This window comes from Penicillium griseofulvum (genome assembly GCF_001561935.1).
Source record: "Penicillium griseofulvum strain PG3 chromosome Unknown contig_13, whole genome shotgun sequence".
In the NCBI taxonomy this organism is placed as follows: Eukaryota; Fungi; Ascomycota; class Eurotiomycetes; order Eurotiales; family Aspergillaceae; genus Penicillium; species Penicillium griseofulvum.
The window spans coordinates 209591-227380 of record NW_024467434.1 but is presented as its reverse complement, the minus strand read 5'-3'; the positions used below and the strand labels follow the sequence as shown (position 1 = coordinate 227380).

Below are 17790 nucleotides of genomic sequence, written 5' to 3'. Positions count from 1 at the left end.
CCAATCTTGCTATTCGTCAATTTTGTTCTCCCGATCTCCGGTCAGAAGGGATATTTGGAGCTGTATATTTCCCAAGTGGAGGTAATCGGGATTTGATTCAAGTGATCAGATCCCGAGCACAATTCTACTCTTTTAGATGTACAACAGGAAAATATACGGAGTAGAAGAAGCAATATTATGCATTACGAAGTATAGATTAATGGAGGGTTCGGCCGAAAGACGGGCTTAATGTCCCTTGTAGGCAACTTGCAGATCACTGAGCCCAGATCTCATTAAGAGATAATATAATAAGGTGAAAACAAAGGGGGTGAGGTTAATTGCAGATAATGCAAATGCAAGTCTATAGCATACATAGTATATTTCCTAGCAATATACGGAGTACAACATACGGAGTGGACTCGAGATAATGTGATCGACAGGGTTCCACTAAGAGCCACTTAATCTCTTTTAGTACAATATAGTTAGATCTAGAATAGATTAAATCCTTTGGATGTTATATACAACATAAGTAGTATATATAACTTATTCAAGTAGAATTGAACAGTATATAATGATCATTCTATTTCTACTGTTGTAGATACTACCGGGATTTCCGGGGAAGGGGACTCTGGCCCATAGTAGAATTAGGAGAAATATATACTACGGTTATGCGACTTTATATTTCAAGTGCTTTTCCATTTAAGAATGTAATATATAAATTTGAGAGAACTATTGGCAACTAATGCAAGAGAAATATAATACAAGAATAAAATAAAAAAAGAATAAAAAGGAGTATAAAAAAAAAGTACGTGAATTGATCTGCGGTCACGGGGTCTAGATTCTTATTTCCTCTTTGCCCTTTCTCCTCCCCTCACTCTTCCTTCAGAGCTGTCAGAAAAGAAAAAAAAAAATCTAAGAACATTATGAAATGAAGCTTTTCTATCATTCAATACTTTTGTTAAAACTCTATTCAATCTCTTGAATATCATGCATCTAGTTATCACATACATCTCTCACCGCTTACCCGGTGATATCATCTGAAAATGGCATCAAGAAAGAAACAACCTAAGAAAAATGATGACATTCATTTTGTCAATGCCAGACCTACCTCAGAGACAGAACGATTGAAAGCTCAACGTCTGGTGCGTGCACATGTCGGGCGCTGGATTTCAGATCAAACAAAGGACCGATCCGCAGGCCCATCCACACGTGCTCGACCTGTCCGCAATCCAGTTCCTCCCGTACCTATTGACCGTCCTGGCCCCTCTTATACCATCGTCTCACGACCTTCAAGCTCCCATCGAAGTATTCCCGGTCAGGTTACATTCCGCGACTCACCATTTCCGCCCTCCCATGCTAGTGATAGTAGCGACAGTAGCAGCGATGATGCGAGTTCAGTGACTGCATTTTCAGCAGAGGCGCTTGCTGTCGCCCGATTCAATAAGCGCAACTCTCCTGAGCGACTCGAACGCAACCTCTCTGGGATCTTCGACCCATTCGCCACATACCCCGCTCCCGAGAACTTTGAACCCGAGATGATCAATTTGTCAGAGCGCTATCTCACAGGTGTTGTGTGGCCAGGACTCGCTCCACGACCACGGAATGTACAAACTGCGGCTAATAAGTGGTTCGATCTGTCCATGGCGGACCCGGCTTTGTTTACGGCGTTCATGTTTGGCTCCCTATGTCACCTCCGTGTACAATGGCAGAATAACTGGGTACCTGGTACCGTATTTGGTCCAAAGGAACGTCGCGCACTACAGTTATGTGAAATGGAATCGATCAAGTTGATCAACCAGGCTGTTCGTGACCCCCATCGCGCCGTCAGCGATGCGGTTCTCCTCAGTGTTATTTGCATGGCTCATCACCAGGCGGAGGAGAAATTGGTACAGCGGCACCGAAGAACACCATTTAACCCGCCATTCCCGCGACTGCAATGGATTGATGTCTATGGATGTCTGCCACCGAATATGATTCATATCAAAGGGTTGTTACAGTTGGTCAAACTGCGAGGCGGTCTAGCCAATATCCCCACGGACGGTCTCGCCGCGACCATCTCCTTGTATGTGTTTTTTTTTGCTTCATATTAACTGCCCCGTACTAACTAACTACCCACAGTTCGGATATTATGAGCTGCAGCGTCCTCTGTGTCCACCCATGCTTTGAATTCTGGCCTCTCGCCGATTTCCGATTAGGCTTGTCTATCCAAGAACTACTCGGCTTCGGTCCATTGGATATCGAGCAGGGATTCGGCCGTTTACAGGAAATTGGCGCCACTCCCCAAATGGCAGAAGCTTTCCAAGCGGTGCATACTTATATTCAGATCATCAAAGCGAGTCCGAATTCCACACATGATGTGTCTTTGCTCGCCGATCGGCGCAACCTAACCCAACACACCATCCTATGTCTCTCTCCGGCCTCCGACATCCACACCTTCTCCAATCCCACGCATGCCGCCACCTATGAAGTATGTCGCCTAGCCGCACTAATCTTCGGGGTCGGCGTCCTCTTCCCAATCCCCGCACAGAATACCCCTCTCAACCGTTTAGCGCACCTTATGAAATCGCTCCTCTTGCAACCTTCCTCCTCCGAACTGTGGTCTTCGCCATCAACCCGTCTCCCTCTTATATGGGTGTTAGCCCTCGGCGGTATCGCCGCGAACGATACCCCCGAGCGCGCCTGGTTCGCCTCTGCCCTTGGAGATATAGCCCGCAGAACTGGTTTGAATTCATGGGCCAGCATTAAATCCATCCTCGGGTCTATGTTATGGTACGACGCTGCCTGCGATCTTGCTGCAGAGACTCTCTGGCAGGAGAATACTAGCAAGTATAACTATGTCATTGAGTGAGCCCAATCCCAGCATTGGGAAATTCTCCGAACCTTGAGAACCTGAACCGTGAACCCGCTTCCTCTCTGGATCTGCCGTCAGCTGCAATGACACAGTCCACCTCCCCTACCTCTTCTTTTCCGCCCCTCCCTACCATTGTTTCTCCCGTCTCTTTTTCATCGTCATCATGTTTTCTTTGAAATGGGTATATGGAAAAAGCATTTGGTGTTGTTTCCACATACCATCACCGGCGATATGCTCAAACTTGGAAATGGGGTATACATAGATATAACCGGTGCTTTTGACCGTGGATATCAGTTTTGCATAAATCTACCGTGCTGTGAAACCCGAACACTGTCACCGTTACCCCCGGGCCCCGGGGTAGTTCTATTTTCTTCCTTTTCTGGATTGCACATGATATATGGATCTGATTGAGGTCTGGGCTTGGATTATAATATCCGACATTGACTGTGGCTTTCTCACGCCCTGTTGTCGCCTTTGGATGTTTGAGATACATCCGTATATAATGCAGCTCTGTTGGATCAGAACCATTAGGCACATAATACATAACATAATGGTTCTGCATTTGTGCAGAGTAAAGATGTGGGTTATTCTAGTCTTCCTGTTATGTTATTGCCATTGGTCACATCTCCTATACTTGGTACATATATGTAACATCCTCATATCCAATAGCATTCACATTCATGTTGCGTATATATTCAATGCAAACCCATAAGCTAAAGATACTCCCTGCGTCATATAAAACACACCTCAAGCCCCATACCCTCTCCCAGGTACTTCATTCCTCAACAATGGCTCTCTCTCCCTAATATCCTGACACTGATCACCTATTAACCCCCTCCTCCCCTCCAAAAGACCCGTCTGATACGCGACAAACCCAACAAGTCCACTTCCAACCCCAGCAACCAACACCGTAAGCCCAACGTTAACAGGCACAGGATCCCCCCTCCAAACCTTCAAGGTAAGCGCATCAAGCCCCGCCTGCGCGAAATTTCCAACACCAGCAACACAAATAATAAGCCCATACACCTTCCCAAACGTCGCAAATCCAAACACCTTAGCCGCGTAGTCTGATACAGCGGTGTAATAGAACGGTCGGTACAGCACGAAGAGAATGATATTCCCATACGCGGCTGTTGGATGTGGTATACACCCCAACACGCCGATGACAGTTGCCGACATGACGAGGATGAATAATACAGTGCGCGTTTGGAATATGTCTAGGAATGTACCGATAAACGGGACGGAAATAAGTCCGCCGACCGGGAGGAGGATGTCGAATGTTGTGTTTATTTGGGCGGCTGTCTTTGCAGATAAGAGGTAGGTGTATTGTGAGCGCAGTGTGGCTACAAAATAATTTATTCGTAACATCATTAGAACGGTGAAGGCTGTTATTAGGCCGAACCATGGTGTGCGTAGTTGATACAGTGCGCTGTGGCCGTGGAGAACGCCCCAGATGCCGCCTCGTGCGGGGATGGGGTTTGGTTGTTGCGTGTGGGAGTGCGGTGTTGTAGTGTCGTGGGTTCCTCTGGTGGGGGTGTTTATGTTGGGCTCAGTGTCGATATTGGCGTGGAAGACGGAGTCATTGATAGTGTTGCCGGATATCACCGATGCTGTGCCGTCATCTAGGAGATCTTGGATGTGGTTGACGATGCTTTGGCGACGGAGTTTTCTGTGCATACGCTGACGCTCGCCTTCGCTGCGGTCAGTGACAGCGTCGTCTATGCGATCGTGCATCTCATCTTCAACCTGCGCTTCGGCTTGTTGCACGAGCTCGCCGGCAGTTTTGTAGGATGTTGGGGGCATTACGAATATCTGTGCTGCGATGATGAAGACCGGTACGATGAGGTACGCTGCGAAGAAATTGCTGATTGATACGAGGCCCTCCGTATGTTCGCTTAACAGCCTGAAAAGCAGGAATAGGGCACTCGAGGCATCGAAGGCGCCTGTCAGCATTGATAAGATCAGACCTGATCGTGTAGGGAAGGTGTTTGATAGATGGAAGGACGGTATGAATACAAATGGTCCTCCCAGTGCTAGGAATAAGTAGCCTGGGATGTATCCATCGAATGGTAGCTTGTTGGCTGTCCCGAAGAGTACTGCTCCAATTGCGAGACAGATACTGCCGATGATTCCACTAACTCGTGGTCCATACGCGTCTAGGATTGTTCCTACAGGTAGGGCTGACACATTGGTTACTACAGCGGCGATGGTGAACATCAGGTTTAGCCTGTTACATGTAAGTATGAGAGATTGTGAACTAGGATAAAAAAAACATACCGAATCTCCTGCCCATAGCAGACATCAACATCCTCTTCAAGCTCCGCCTGGGAGCAGAGGTTGCGATATACTTTCTCTCGAACAAGGACAGGCTTGAGAGCTGCAAAGCCGAAAACAACACCAGCGGCTAGAAAGCAGTATACAACTGCCGTGCAAACCTGGGCTTCTACAAGTCAGCATACCCCTGTATATCAAAAGTATAATTGGAGTTCCATTAACCTACCAATCCTCCTAGCAGCGCTAACTTCATAGGCACCAGTAGTATCGGCCCAAGGTGTCCGAGCAACGGCTGTCCCTGAATCCTGCACAGTCCCCTCGGATCCCCCTTGGGCTGAAATCGAACCCGAACGTTCACGAGTAGTCGTCGGAGATAGGCCGAGAAATGAGGGACCAAAAAACGAGGATCGATCGTCATGTGGATCCTCTGGGTTCTCATTCCAGCCTGGCCCCGCATATGGGTTAAAATTCAGCCTGCTGTATGTGGAGGGAAATGAGGATGACACGGATCCCTCGGGTAAATCTTGGTAGGAGTCCGGATCCGAATCTGATTCTGGGTGATTGAGAAGTGCTGCGGGGTTACGCTCCCATCCTTCAAGGAAGGAGATGCGATTTAGGGACATTGCTATGGCATTATTTGGAGACTAGGCTGAGTTTCACAATAGTAGAGCTGTGTAGCTTGAAGCTCTCCAGGAGCTTAGGTTGTAGGAGCTTTTAAGATAAGAAACTTGGAAGTTGGCATTCTGCATGGATGCCTTATATTCAAGGTTTATGATTACCTTGATTTTCAGGCATTCATATCACCTCGTTTCTTCTCTCTTGACTCTTTTCTCTTCTCTCATCTACCGAGGTCTTCTTTCTCTTCTCTCCACAAGTTCTTTTCTTAACCATGGATTGACCCTTTCTTAGTTGATGAAGTAATGATTATTAATTCAAGTGGTTTTTTTTTTTTTTCTCATTCCCCGGGCCATACAGCCAAAACAGGCAGCTGATAACGAAAAGTCCCACATATCAAGATGATGCACTCTTTGATTTGAATATGCCGAATTTAACTTTATTCGGGACTCTCAAATCACATCTTCGGCATCATATACTCGGTGAACTTCCTAGATCGACAGGGTTTCACAGGGTTTGACCGGCTTGACCGGGTTTGACCGGGTCCGGAGTACTTTTCCAATAGGTTTTGATACCCAAATCTCACCCGGTCAAAGCTGATCCACCAAGTAGGGTTTGTTGGCATTTGCCGGTCCAATTGTGTTCAAATATAAGGAAGTGCCTATGAAAGATCTAAGTTTGATGTTCGGCAGACTTTCTGGGGGGAGGAACAACCGTCGGTTCCTGAACCACCGGTGAGACCAATCGGCAAATCAATAGGGAAATCTTCGAACTTCTAATTTCATTCCATTGAAGCTTGTCCTCGTACTTTTTTTTAAACGCTGACAAACCGGAAATGGATTACCAATTTATGCCAATCCTCCGGGTTTGGATGGAGACCATCCCGTTCTCATTTTCATGTCATTGGCTAATATTTTGGGCAGTCTCCTTTTTTATAATCCACTTTACAATGAGATATTGAAGACTACGGCAAAAAAGGAAAAAGGGGGGCTCGGCCACATCAGACAATAAACTCACTTGGCATATATTCTTACTCTAATGCCGAAAACCCCGAAACATGACATGTCCCAACATATTTCGGGCCAACCATCAAAGCCTTTCAATTGGGGGATAGACAAACTTAGTCGCATACGTGGGGGAGTTGACCATCCAACCAGGACCAGCAAATGTCTGCCTAGACCTTTGGCGTGGAGATTGTTGAACCTGGCGAGTTCCGGATACTTAACGTGCCCTTTACAGATTATCCCCAGTTTTGAGCCAGTGTGAGTTAATTTCCTTTTGACTGTTAGCTCTTTCGAACTAATCTCCAACTCGTAGTTGTTGGATATACCCCAAATAAAATATACGCAATTAGTTTATCTGCCAATTATTCTGTACAGCCCCCCACTCATCTCCGCTTATGTATGTGTGTTTCTCCAATGAACATGAACGTGAATGAGTTTGATAGGTTTAGGGAGATTTGCCCTACATATCTAAATAACCAAATACCCTCGGGCCTGGCATTCCATGCTTTCTGGAAGCCTTCCTTGTTTGCCGGACTTTTGACTGCGTAATGAGGGGATGGTCAGTTTCTTTTTGATTCGTTAATTCATCAACTAATACCTTTTTTTAGCCTCACATGTCGTCTGCGCCATCTCAAATGTAAGGATTTTGTCTAGCCCTAGTCCCCGAGGTCCGATACTAACAGAAATAGGTGACAAATCCGGCTCAAAATGTATTCGTTGCCAACGCTCTGGTCGCGAATGTGTGCCGGCCCCCGGCAAATCTGAAGAAGTCTCTTTCCGCCACGGCCAGAATCCATCCTTGCGAGGAAAGGGGCCTCCGAGATATGGCGAGAGTGATCTTGCTTTTCCGGATGACCAGGTTTGGGTCGAGACCTCTTCCGATTGTACGTGGAATTGTCTTCATATGTATTTCCTATACTAATTTCTTGTAGATGACTTCAAGGATGAAACAGCTCAGACGGCAGCTGAATACTATGTTGTGCCTGTGAGGCAGGTATCAGCTTCAACCTCTGAACGTTCAACACCTTCTACAATGGAATCTTTGAACCTCACTGCTTACGCAGGATCTCAATTGGGCTCTAGATCGAATTCTGTGAATTCTCCACGTGCACCTACCACGCTCATTGGCCAACCGAGGCTATCCAACCTGACCGAAGCCTTTCTTTTGCGCCATTTTCAAAAGTACCTTGCCCCCTGGGTAAGTTTAGTCTTTTATCAAATTCTACCCCTTTAAGTCTAACAGCTTAGCTTGATGCATTCAACCCTGAACGACACTTCTCGACAGATGTCATCGAACGTGCCACTCAATCTCCATTACTACTATATGCATGTCTAGCAGTCTCAGCATGTCACCTATCCCGAACAACAAACTCCATCGCCGGCGATGTCGCACACGGATACCATGAACGCTGTATTTCAATCATGCTCCCGGTTCTCGACAAACCCGAGTTTGAAATCGGAATCGAAATCCTTCTCTCATCAACAGTTATTCTACGATTTTTCGAATCAATCTCCTGTGCGTGCACCAATTCATTATTTTCAACACAAAACGATTCCCAACTAATGCACCCAACAGCCCATAGTCCCCCCAACGACCAACAACACCATCTCCTGGCCGGTTCGGTATATGTCAGCTCCCATGTGGACTCTGCTATCGCGGGCGGACTAGCATCGGCTTCGTTTTGGGCCTATGTCATTCAAGACATTCAGTTCGCCCTTACCTACCAGAAATGCCTTCGACTATCATTTGCGCCATTCGATGACCGACTACGACGCTGGTGGGTTACCAAGCCAGTCTTGAGTGACGGCGACTGGACGAACCGGGCTATATGGCTGCTGGCCGAGACTATCGATTTCTGCTATAATATCTCAGGCCGAACCCATGATAGTAGACTCGGGAGCGCGGGTGAGGCTGCGCTCAGGCATCGCATTCTGGAGTGGGAGCTTGGTCGACCTGATACGTTTGTGCCATTGCATATTTCGCCGCCGGATCCTGGGAGTGGGAAGCCTTTTCCTGTTGCTTGGTATACGAGTTTGTGGCATGGTATGTGATATACTCCCGCGTTGAGGGTGATATACTGATCTTTGGAGCTAGCAACTGCAATTCAGCACATTTGTCTCACTAAAGCGCTAATGCTCATTCGCGAACTCGAGTTTTATGATCGCAGCATGTTGCATTTAGAGCAGCCTGTCAAATTAAGGGTTCGTCGGTTTTTCTCCGTACCCAGTTCGCTGCTGACCCCGACAGAGTGACCTAGCTAGAACGCTTAACTTCATGTTTGGCATCGCCATATCTGCCGACGATGATCCTTCACTGCGTATCACGGCTTGCCATGCACTTTTTGCTTGTAGGTTCGAATTTCATCTGATAATTGGGAAGATACTAATATAAACATAGGTGGCTCATGGGTGGAAGACCCTGTTGTCCAGAATTTGCTGATTGATCTCCTTCGCCGAACGGAAAGGGAGAATGGCTGGCCATGGGGATATGTACACAACCAAGTTGTACAAGCATGGAGGACGATGTAGTTATAAGTTATATACCCAAGTTTGCATTTATAGACTTAAAATTGCCTATGGGCGCCGAGGTCTTCTTATATTTGTTTCATTCAAAAGCTATAATTGGAGATACATTAGTCTATTTCCTTTATCTGGTGGTTTCATAACCGGTTGCGAATACTTTGATACAACCAGTCTCTCCACTCCTGATCATTCAAGATCGACCTTACACGAGCCTCAAGCCACTCTGTATTCCCCCAAAAGCCCCACGAAGCCTGAAATCTACACCAGTCAACCAAAGCTGTCTCCCAATGTCGTTTAAACGTTTCCCAATCGTACAGCTGCGAGTCCCCATCCAGGGTTTTGCGGTACCGCTCTAACAGTCCCTTCTCACCATCACACATTGACAGCTGCTCAGGTAAACTCCCATTGCCATCAACCAGCATATGCAAAGGAACAGAGCAGGTAAACAATTTGGCAAGGTCACAAACTCCCAAACCGAGCCCGACATACTGGAAATCAAAGAACGCCACCTTCTCTCCATTAGTCGTCGTAAAGAGATTCTCCGACTTGACATCGCCATGGATATATGATTCAACCGCCCTTCCACAGGGCGTTAAAAACAACGCAACCATCTCCGCCACGGATAGTGAGCATGCTCCCGACACCTCACACAGGACGTCAGACCACTCCGAATCCGTATCCTGCGCAAGCGATGCGTACTCTTTACGTCGCGTGGCAAGATACGTATATCCCCCATTCAGCCATAGTCCGCGACCACCCTTGCCTGAACTCTGTCTTCTACTACTTTCTTCAAGAGGCGGCAGGACATATTCTTCAAAATTGGGTGGCAGCAGACTCCGTGAGCGGCTATGGAAGCCAGCTAGCCAATCTAGCGTGGCGCTCACTTGCGTGCGATTCAAAGCACCCCTCTTCTCGCCCGCAACGGGGAATTTAGGACGCAGATCAACCATGATCGTAGCCATGAGACCTGTGAGTTCCGATGAGCCTTTTGCATTGTTCATGTCGCGCGTTGAAGCTAGACAGTTGGCTATGCCTATGTCGGATCCCAGCTGGGGAACTACTTCACTATAGAAGTACTGCTCTACCTCGTAGCTTAGCATCTTTCGTAGGTGGCCTTCATCTGTAGTGGCACTTTTTCGGGGTGAGATGAGCTTCAGTATGAGAGGGTATGTTGACCCCGCGCTACCTGGTTCGACCCCGCATAACTTGCTGAGATGTTCGGCTGCTTGGTTGGTGGTTGCTCGCGCTGTAATTGCACATATTTGGCCGTAACCTGCCCATAGGGTCTGTAGATTGGTGCATGAGATGAGGTCAAGCGAGTGCCATGAGAGCATAATACTCGCGACGCGGTTGGGGTCAGGCGTCATTTTGAGATTAAACGGTGAGATTTGTGTTAGGAGATGTATAGTGGATCGAAGATATGTACGGAACTACGGAGAATCCCATTCTCCGAGATGTGAATTTCCATGTTCGATAATGTTCACGATATATGTGTATCTACATATGTTTGTAGGTAGAATAGTAGACTGTATTTTTTGTCTTCCATAGGCCAAAAAAAAGAGGAAGGCAGTAGGGAATATTTCCACTTTAGGAAGGTACGTGGGGGTATATACCCCCCCCTCAATTCTCAATTCTTCCTTCCTCTTCACTTCGCCAGATCTTCTACATTGATTCAACTCTACGTATCTCCAATTTATCCATAAATCATACATCATATACAGAATACTTTCCATGTATAATAGATTAGAAATCAGAATGCAAGATAACGTGTGATTGTGGCTGAGGAGTCTTGGTATGGAGTTAAGGACACCATCGGAGATGCTGACAGCGGAGATATTCTAGTGAGACATCCATAAATTGACCAGTTAACCGGCAGATCGACATAAATAGGATCTTAGCCTGACGTTTAAAACCCTAACTCGATGGCTGAAGGCAGCAGCATTTAGTTTTCATATGCAAGTTACCAATGTATGCAGGTTTGAACTACACAGGTTCTTGTTCTAGACACGCGTTTAACAATCATCTATTCGCTTTTCCATACTTGGCAAAAGTCTTTTGTTAGTTCTGGGGGCTTAGACAGACTCACCCAAATCCCTGTCGATTGACATGCCAGTATCCATGGATCTTTGCTTACATCTTGGCTCCAGAGACGAGATGAGACATCTGGCGGGGGAGATATGAGAATGTTAAGTCTATATAATGCTGCACATTGCTTGCTTATGGGGCATAACATTTTGAAAGAAAAGCATCATATCTGGAATGAAGACGCCGAGCTTGTCCTTTACTATTCTAGCGTTGCTTGCTTCAATTGTGACATTGGTTGTTGGATGTAAGTATACAATGTGTCTCTGTCTCAGCTCAACATATACCTGACAGATTTATCTAGTTGATCCGGGGTCATTTCGTCTTATCGATCCAATATTCTCCCCATTGAATACAACCAAGAAGTTCACTATCACCGCTGGGATCGAGACATACTATCACACCATCAACTTTATATTAGAAAACAACGATGATCTCGTATCACCAGACGTACAAATCCGGTATCCCGATGTCCACCAACATGCCAATGGTGCAGTTGCCCTGCCAAATACCCCAGTTCGGTTTACAAAAGGGTCAGTCTGGATACAAGAAACTCCTAAGGGGAATCGAGAAAATGTCGGATGGGCAAGACTTGCCGTGATCCAGGATGGAGAAAGCCTGCTCTTCGATGGAGCATTCACAATGATGGGTTTGCAGTATGCCATTGTCCTCGAGACCCTCGATGATGGGTCTACTGAGATAATAGCCCGCCAACACGAATCCGCATTCTCAGGCAGATCGTTATCCCCCTCGCTATGCGCAACTGCCCCCGAAACACACTTGGATAAGCGACAGATTTGGAATGCCTGGAACGAGAATCTCGCATCAACAATCGGCAATACATACGGTTGTCCGAACACGAGAGAGATTGCGTATATCGGTATAATCACGGATTGTACTTATACTGCAAGTTTCAACTCCTCCGACTCTGCCCATCGATATATCCTGAATATGGTCAATACAGCATCCGTGGTCTTTGAGAATAGTTTTAATATCTCTCTTGCCATACAGAATCTAACGATTAGTGACGCTGAATGTCCAAGCAGTACCTCGGGCAGGACTGCGTGGAATGTCCCATGCTCTCAGGGAGATCTCAACACACGTCTTCAGACCTTTTCGTCGTGGCGAAGCTCTGTGAATGACCGGAATGCATATTGGACCCTATTGACTGGGTGCTCGGTTTCTGCTGGGGAAATCGGGGTATCGTGGATTGGAGCACTATGCAATACAGGATCTGGCTCTAGAAATGGTGGCGCCAGTGCTAATGTCGTCGCACGAACACAGAATGAGTGGCAGGTCTTTGCGTAAGTCATTGCAACATATAAGCAACAAGGTGATACCTTTCGCTAACATAGAAAGCCACGAGTCGGCCCATACATTCGGAGCAGTTCACGACTGCACTTCAAGTACATGTGGAAGTGCCTCGACACAATGCTGTCCATCCTCATCAAATACCTGTGATGCCGGTGGACAGTATCTTATGAACCCAGTATCCAGATCTGATATGACACGCTTTTCACCCTGCACGATTGGGAATGTCTGTTCGCGGCTTGGCTCTGGGAGGGTTGACGGGAGCTGCTTGGTGGAGTCTCGGGGCAATGCCACTGGTAATATCGGACAGTGCGGGAATGGCATCGTTGAACCTGGCGAGGCATGTGACTGTGGAAATGGTGCCTGCAATGAGAGAGAGACTCGGTGTTGCGACTCTGTGACATGTCAGCGAGGAGGGGATGGATGTGATCTAACAGATGACAATTCTGGAACTGGTAACACTGACAACACAGGACGTACTGGAAGTACTGGGCAAGGAACTAGGGGAGGTGATTCAAGTGATGTATCATCTTGGGTTCAGGATCATCTTTCGTTGGTTATTGGACTTGCTGCTGGTATTGGAGGAGCCTTGCTACTGCTCATCTTTGGATTCTTGGTTTATTGCTGCAGACGCCCCAAAGCACAAGTGGTGAAGGCAAAGCCTGATATTCCACCACCTCACTATCAATAAAAATGAGTCTTTCTGTTTCACCTGGGTAGTCACCGTCGAACGTCGAATGTTTATAGGGACTACTCGGTCCCAGAGTGACAACCTGACGAAATGACACGATGCAGTGACTCTATTTTCAAATATGATTCATCTTGCGAAGTAGGTAAAATTGATATACATTTGAAACAGCAACGGGTATAATAGAGCAACCAAAGAGATACAGAACACCCTCACTAAGCCACAAGATTAAAACAGCCCAAAATTCCCATCAAAGGGGAATGTAAACAGCCCCTCATCCATCATCCCTAAGTTAAGCCAAGATTCACCAGAATTGGGGTCTATACCAACCTCAGGTGCCATTCCCATCGGAGGAGCAAGCTGCATCCCGGTCACAGTAGACATGTCCTGGTATCCCTGAGCCTGAGTAGCACTCGGTAGATCGGGGTAGTTATGTGTAAGTTCGGCAGGTGAATATGGTTGATAGTAACCTCTTGTCTCGATCTGGTTCGAGTCTGAGCCCGGGAGAGTGGTTGGATATGATGCGCCAGATGGCCAGCTAGTTTGAGGTGCGTCTGGCCCGAAACTAGATAGGTCTGAAGTTGTCATTGGATTGACCGCTGAGCTCGGACTGTGATTTGAGGAATAAGATTGCCCGGTTATTGAGTGTTGAGGCTTGGAATTGTTTGCTCGGTGCGCTGGGTCGCCCATGGCTACTTCGCTTAGGAAATGAAGAGGTGTCATGCCCGGTGCCATCTGTGTTCTTGGATCGGCAGATGCCGTGCCCTTGGTATCATGGTTCCGGTGTGTCTGCGGGACAGACGTCTTCTCATCATTTGCAAAGACCTCTTTCAACTCCCGGCCATGATCTCCCTGATCGCGCTTTTTGATAAACCAATTTCGTAATAGGACCATTATGTTTCCAAATTTCGCTGCTGCACGGCCACCATCACGCGCTGCGGCAGTCCGGTAATGCGCGATGACTTTGTCCAGATAATAATCGATTTTAAGACTCTGCACATCGAGAACCTTCCGGAGTCGAATGTCCGGCGACATGAACAGTGAGTACATTTTCATCAAACTGACCACAGGGTACGTTGTCCGGGCTATTGTCGTCGTAGGTAATGATATAAGTCGGTCACTATCAATAGAGCAAACGACATCTATACTCCCATGAATGCAGCGGATGGCTGTGGTCAACGCATCAGTGACCGCAGCAACTGATGATCTGTGTAAATCATCCTGAGGTGGAGAGTTGTTGCCAGTGTTGAAGTCCACACACATTGCAGATCCATGCACAAAGAGATTCAGGACATGTTCTGTGTGAACCATCGGCCCTAGAAAATTGTTAGAAGATCAAAGCCGGGTCCCGAAACAAGGGACGTACCAGTATAAATATCCCGCGGGATCTCCTCTCTCCACTGTGCCAATCGATCCTCAAACACCTTCATATTATACCACAACTTGCTATTCGCGAAAGTGGAAATGGGTTCGGAATCCTCCGAAGAGAAGTGATGCCCAGACTCCTCCATTATCAATCCCAGCTTTGCCCACCATGTCAATTTTCGGTCGGAGGGTAGGGCATCCGGGTGGTTTTCTAGAATCTCAAGGCACTCGTCCATGTACGGCTGCCAGGTGACCAGGTGAACTCTTCTCAAAGCCGCCGACACCCTGTCAAAAGTTAGCTGAGACTTCTCACACCAGAACACCTGGATTGAAACTCACTGAACAGATAAGTAATAACACCCGACCCATGTCCGTCTTGCCTCCGGTCCTTCTGGATCAAACGTCGGGCCTGTCTGCTTTTTACTGATCAGCTCGCGGATCATGTTAATGGTCCGTCTATTTTCGGAAATACGGCGGTTCAATCCAAGATCCATTGCCATGATCACAGCCATGTGGGTCAAGCTATAGAACTTGAGCTCCTCGAAGTTATCTGGTGGTAGATACCAGATAGAACAGACCATTAGAGTCTGAACCAATTCAAGCGACTTTTGGCCTTTGACAACAACTTGCTCAGCGATCAGACGATATGCCTCATTCGTGAGGATAGGCTGAACATCCGGATTGAAGACGCCAATAGCAGCGCCAATGATAGCAAGAAACAAATAAGGTTTATTGCGCCGAACTTCCCCCATCGTAGTGCCTGGTGGGAAAACAACGAAGGGTATCTCTGGCGCCATCTGATGGATATACCGCTCAAACGCCGCGTTTGCAGTCTTGTAATCTACAAGCCCCCGGTCAATCATATCAGCAAACTCATTCCCGGCATCATGTTTCGGCGGCGCAGAATCGCCAGAAACAGGTTTGCGCCAATGCTTCGACGATTGAGTAGGAATCTGCTCGGCAGAGGGACTACCCGGTCGGGAATACCGCGGCGCTAGCAGTCCAGATGGATCCTTAACTTCGCCGGTATGTTGCCGCTTGCTCCCAGCCATCTTCGACTCCCCACCCAACCACCTCCGACTGGCCAGCTGCTCAGTCTTCTGCGCAGGCGGCGATGCTTGTTGTCCCGCTCCACCAGGGAACAGCGTACCAGTTGAATGCGATGCCTGCAGCGTAGCCGTTAGAGCATCGATCTTCCGCTCTAACTCCGCTACCCGGGTGTCGGTCTTTTTCTGCCGCTTGCGCGTCGGCGCAGTCACAATGCACGTCCGTCGCGCTTTCGCGCATCGCTTACATGATCCTTCCGGGTGTGCCGGATCTGGGTCGCAGCGGACTTTGAGCTGTCGGCAGGGCTCGCATGCGCGCGAGCGCTTGACGTCGCCGGGCGCATCGTGTGTCTCTGGGGATTGGTTGTCTGGACCCATCTCAAATGACGGGTGCGTATCCCCAAGACCATGTCTGTGCCCATTCCCATCACCATGTATATCCCGGCTTTGGTAGGGGTTTAGGGGTGCGTGGGATGGGGGCTCCGGGTACTCCGGGCCTGTGTTCATCGTCGGTCGGCCCGGGGTGGAAAAAGGCCGCTGAGGGTCCCCGTCTCGGCGTTGCAGCTGCGGATCGATTTCCATGCAGTGCGGGGGTTGTGTAATACCGGTTTCGGTACTATATAACTGCTACATATTAGCGTAAAATTCTCATTAATAGGTATAACTATTGTTTTGGCCATTGTTCCAATGTCATCGCTGACAGCTCATAGTGGCTGTATACGGGAAAATACACGGAGAACGGTGATCGCAAACACCGACCACCGATGTGGAGGATCAACATGTCTCAGTGGGGTTCTGTCAAGCAAGGGGAACACATAGAGTAACGCTTACCTCTATCTCTTATAATACCCCTTAGTCCTGTATGGCTTGATCATCACTTTTGGGGCCAGAAGTGAGGTGAAGTTGGATTTTTTGAGTTCTAAACTAACACCTTAGGGTCCACGTGACCTGTCAGAATCCTTAACAACACATTGCGTCTGCATTTATTGCGTTAATTCTTAAATTCAGATTATATTAGATTCATTGATAAATTAGATCTCAAAAGAAGACCCGTACGCTGAGAGGCATATTGGAAGCACAAATCCCAGACGCTGTGGACCAAAACATAGAAAAAAGCAATAAGTTAGGCTAATAAGCAAATCTCCTAAGATTTAGGCTAGATAGATGTGCACCTTATTAAGAGAGCTTGTGGACAGGGCACTCCATCTTCCTCTCAAACCAGTCAACAATGCAGTGCTTGTGGAACTTGCACAGGCACTCAAGGCGGGCCAGGGTCTGCCCAACCTCGTAGTCCTCCATACAGATCGTGCACTCTGCTGCCTGGCCATCCTCGCCAAGGCAATCCTTCTCTGTGGCCACAAATGGAAGCATGCGGGCTGCGGATGGAGGATGTGGTAGTGGGGATCCCTGTTGCATGGACGGTGTGCTGAGCGGAGCAGTGGGGGTCAAGTAGCCCTCGATGCATGCCCGGGTGTGAGCTTGGCGTGCCTCAAGAGGTTGCTCGGGACTCAGTGGAGGAAATTGCCGTCTGCATACGGGGCAGAAATCACCCTCGTCTGGTGCAGGTCGACGGGACGGGTTACCCTCACGGCTAGAAAATGAACGACGTGGTCGGGTTATGCCAGTGGCCGAGGGAACTTGGCGGGGTTGCGAGTTCAGTTCATTCAAAAACCGTGGTCGATCATTTGCACCCACAGTTCGTCGTTCTTGACGAGCTTCAGGATGATGGCTTGGACCCTGTGCCAGTCCATGTCAGTCTATGTTTCATTGAGCAAAGGGATAGGTGATAACCAACCGATGAGGCACGGTATACGTTGGCCATAGTGGATGAAAGAGAATGAGTGGATCGGTGGGCATGTGTCCGGACAGTGCCATAGTCAAGAGGATTCGGGTTTGGATCTGGCACACATGGATTGCAAAGGCGTACTTCTTCGCCCCCACCAAGAGCAGGATTGAGTGCTGTCGATACTGATGATGATATGACATGGTCATCGCCCGTAAGATCGATGACTGGTGGTGGGTGGGAGGAAGGCATTGGCGGAGAATCGCGGA

General features: G+C 47.9%; 7 protein-coding genes across 7 annotated transcripts; 3 read left to right on the top strand and 4 right to left on the bottom strand.

Moving 5' to 3' along the window:
* Positions 1-1022: 1022 nt before the first annotated feature.
* PGRI_092100 (uncharacterized protein) lies at positions 1023-2827 on the top strand (the record flags this gene model as incomplete). Its single annotated transcript, XM_040796923.1, has 2 exons — positions 1023-2041; positions 2098-2827. The coding sequence occupies 2 exons, from the start codon at positions 1023-1025 to the stop codon at positions 2825-2827; spliced, it is 1749 nt and encodes a 582-aa protein (XP_040650353.1).
* A 750-nt stretch (positions 2828-3577) lies between these two features.
* Positions 3578-5727, bottom strand: PGRI_092090 (putative MFS transporter Fmp42; the record flags this gene model as incomplete). Its single annotated transcript, XM_040796922.1, has 3 exons — positions 3578-5057; positions 5108-5270; positions 5331-5727. 3 exons carry the CDS (start codon positions 5725-5727, stop codon positions 3578-3580), a joined length of 2040 nt encoding a protein of 679 aa, XP_040650352.1.
* A 1544-nt stretch (positions 5728-7271) lies between these two features.
* On the top strand, positions 7272-9252 carry PGRI_092080 (Zn(II)2Cys6 transcription factor; the record flags this gene model as incomplete). The annotated part of the gene is made up of 9 exons (XM_040796921.1): positions 7272-7282; positions 7332-7360; positions 7413-7607; positions 7656-7921; positions 7972-8239; positions 8300-8767; positions 8819-8925; positions 8972-9071; positions 9122-9252. 9 exons carry the CDS (start codon positions 7272-7274, stop codon positions 9250-9252), a joined length of 1575 nt encoding a protein of 524 aa, XP_040650351.1.
* Positions 9253-9383: 131 nt separating this feature from the next.
* PGRI_092070 (uncharacterized protein) lies at positions 9384-10613 on the bottom strand (the record flags this gene model as incomplete). Its single annotated transcript, XM_040796920.1, has 1 exon — positions 9384-10613. The coding sequence occupies one exon, from the start codon at positions 10611-10613 to the stop codon at positions 9384-9386; it is 1230 nt and encodes a 409-aa protein (XP_040650350.1).
* Positions 10614-11505: 892 nt separating this feature from the next.
* PGRI_092060 (Peptidase M12B, ADAM/reprolysin) lies at positions 11506-12789 on the top strand (the record flags this gene model as incomplete). The annotated part of the gene is made up of 3 exons (XM_040796919.1): positions 11506-11575; positions 11633-12632; positions 12684-12789. 3 exons carry the CDS (start codon positions 11506-11508, stop codon positions 12787-12789), a joined length of 1176 nt encoding a protein of 391 aa, XP_040650349.1.
* A 766-nt stretch (positions 12790-13555) lies between these two features.
* On the bottom strand, positions 13556-16320 carry PGRI_092050 (putative C6 transcription factor (War1); the record flags this gene model as incomplete). Its single annotated transcript, XM_040796918.1, has 3 exons — positions 13556-14643; positions 14694-14977; positions 15032-16320. The coding sequence occupies 3 exons, from the start codon at positions 16318-16320 to the stop codon at positions 13556-13558; spliced, it is 2661 nt and encodes an 886-aa protein (XP_040650348.1).
* A 594-nt stretch (positions 16321-16914) lies between these two features.
* On the bottom strand, positions 16915-17773 carry PGRI_092040 (phosphatidylinositol-3-phosphate-binding ubiquitin-protein ligase; the record flags this gene model as incomplete). Its single annotated transcript, XM_040796917.1, has 2 exons — positions 16915-17475; positions 17534-17773. The coding sequence occupies 2 exons, from the start codon at positions 17771-17773 to the stop codon at positions 16915-16917; spliced, it is 801 nt and encodes a 266-aa protein (XP_040650347.1).
* Positions 17774-17790: the final 17 nt, after the last annotated feature.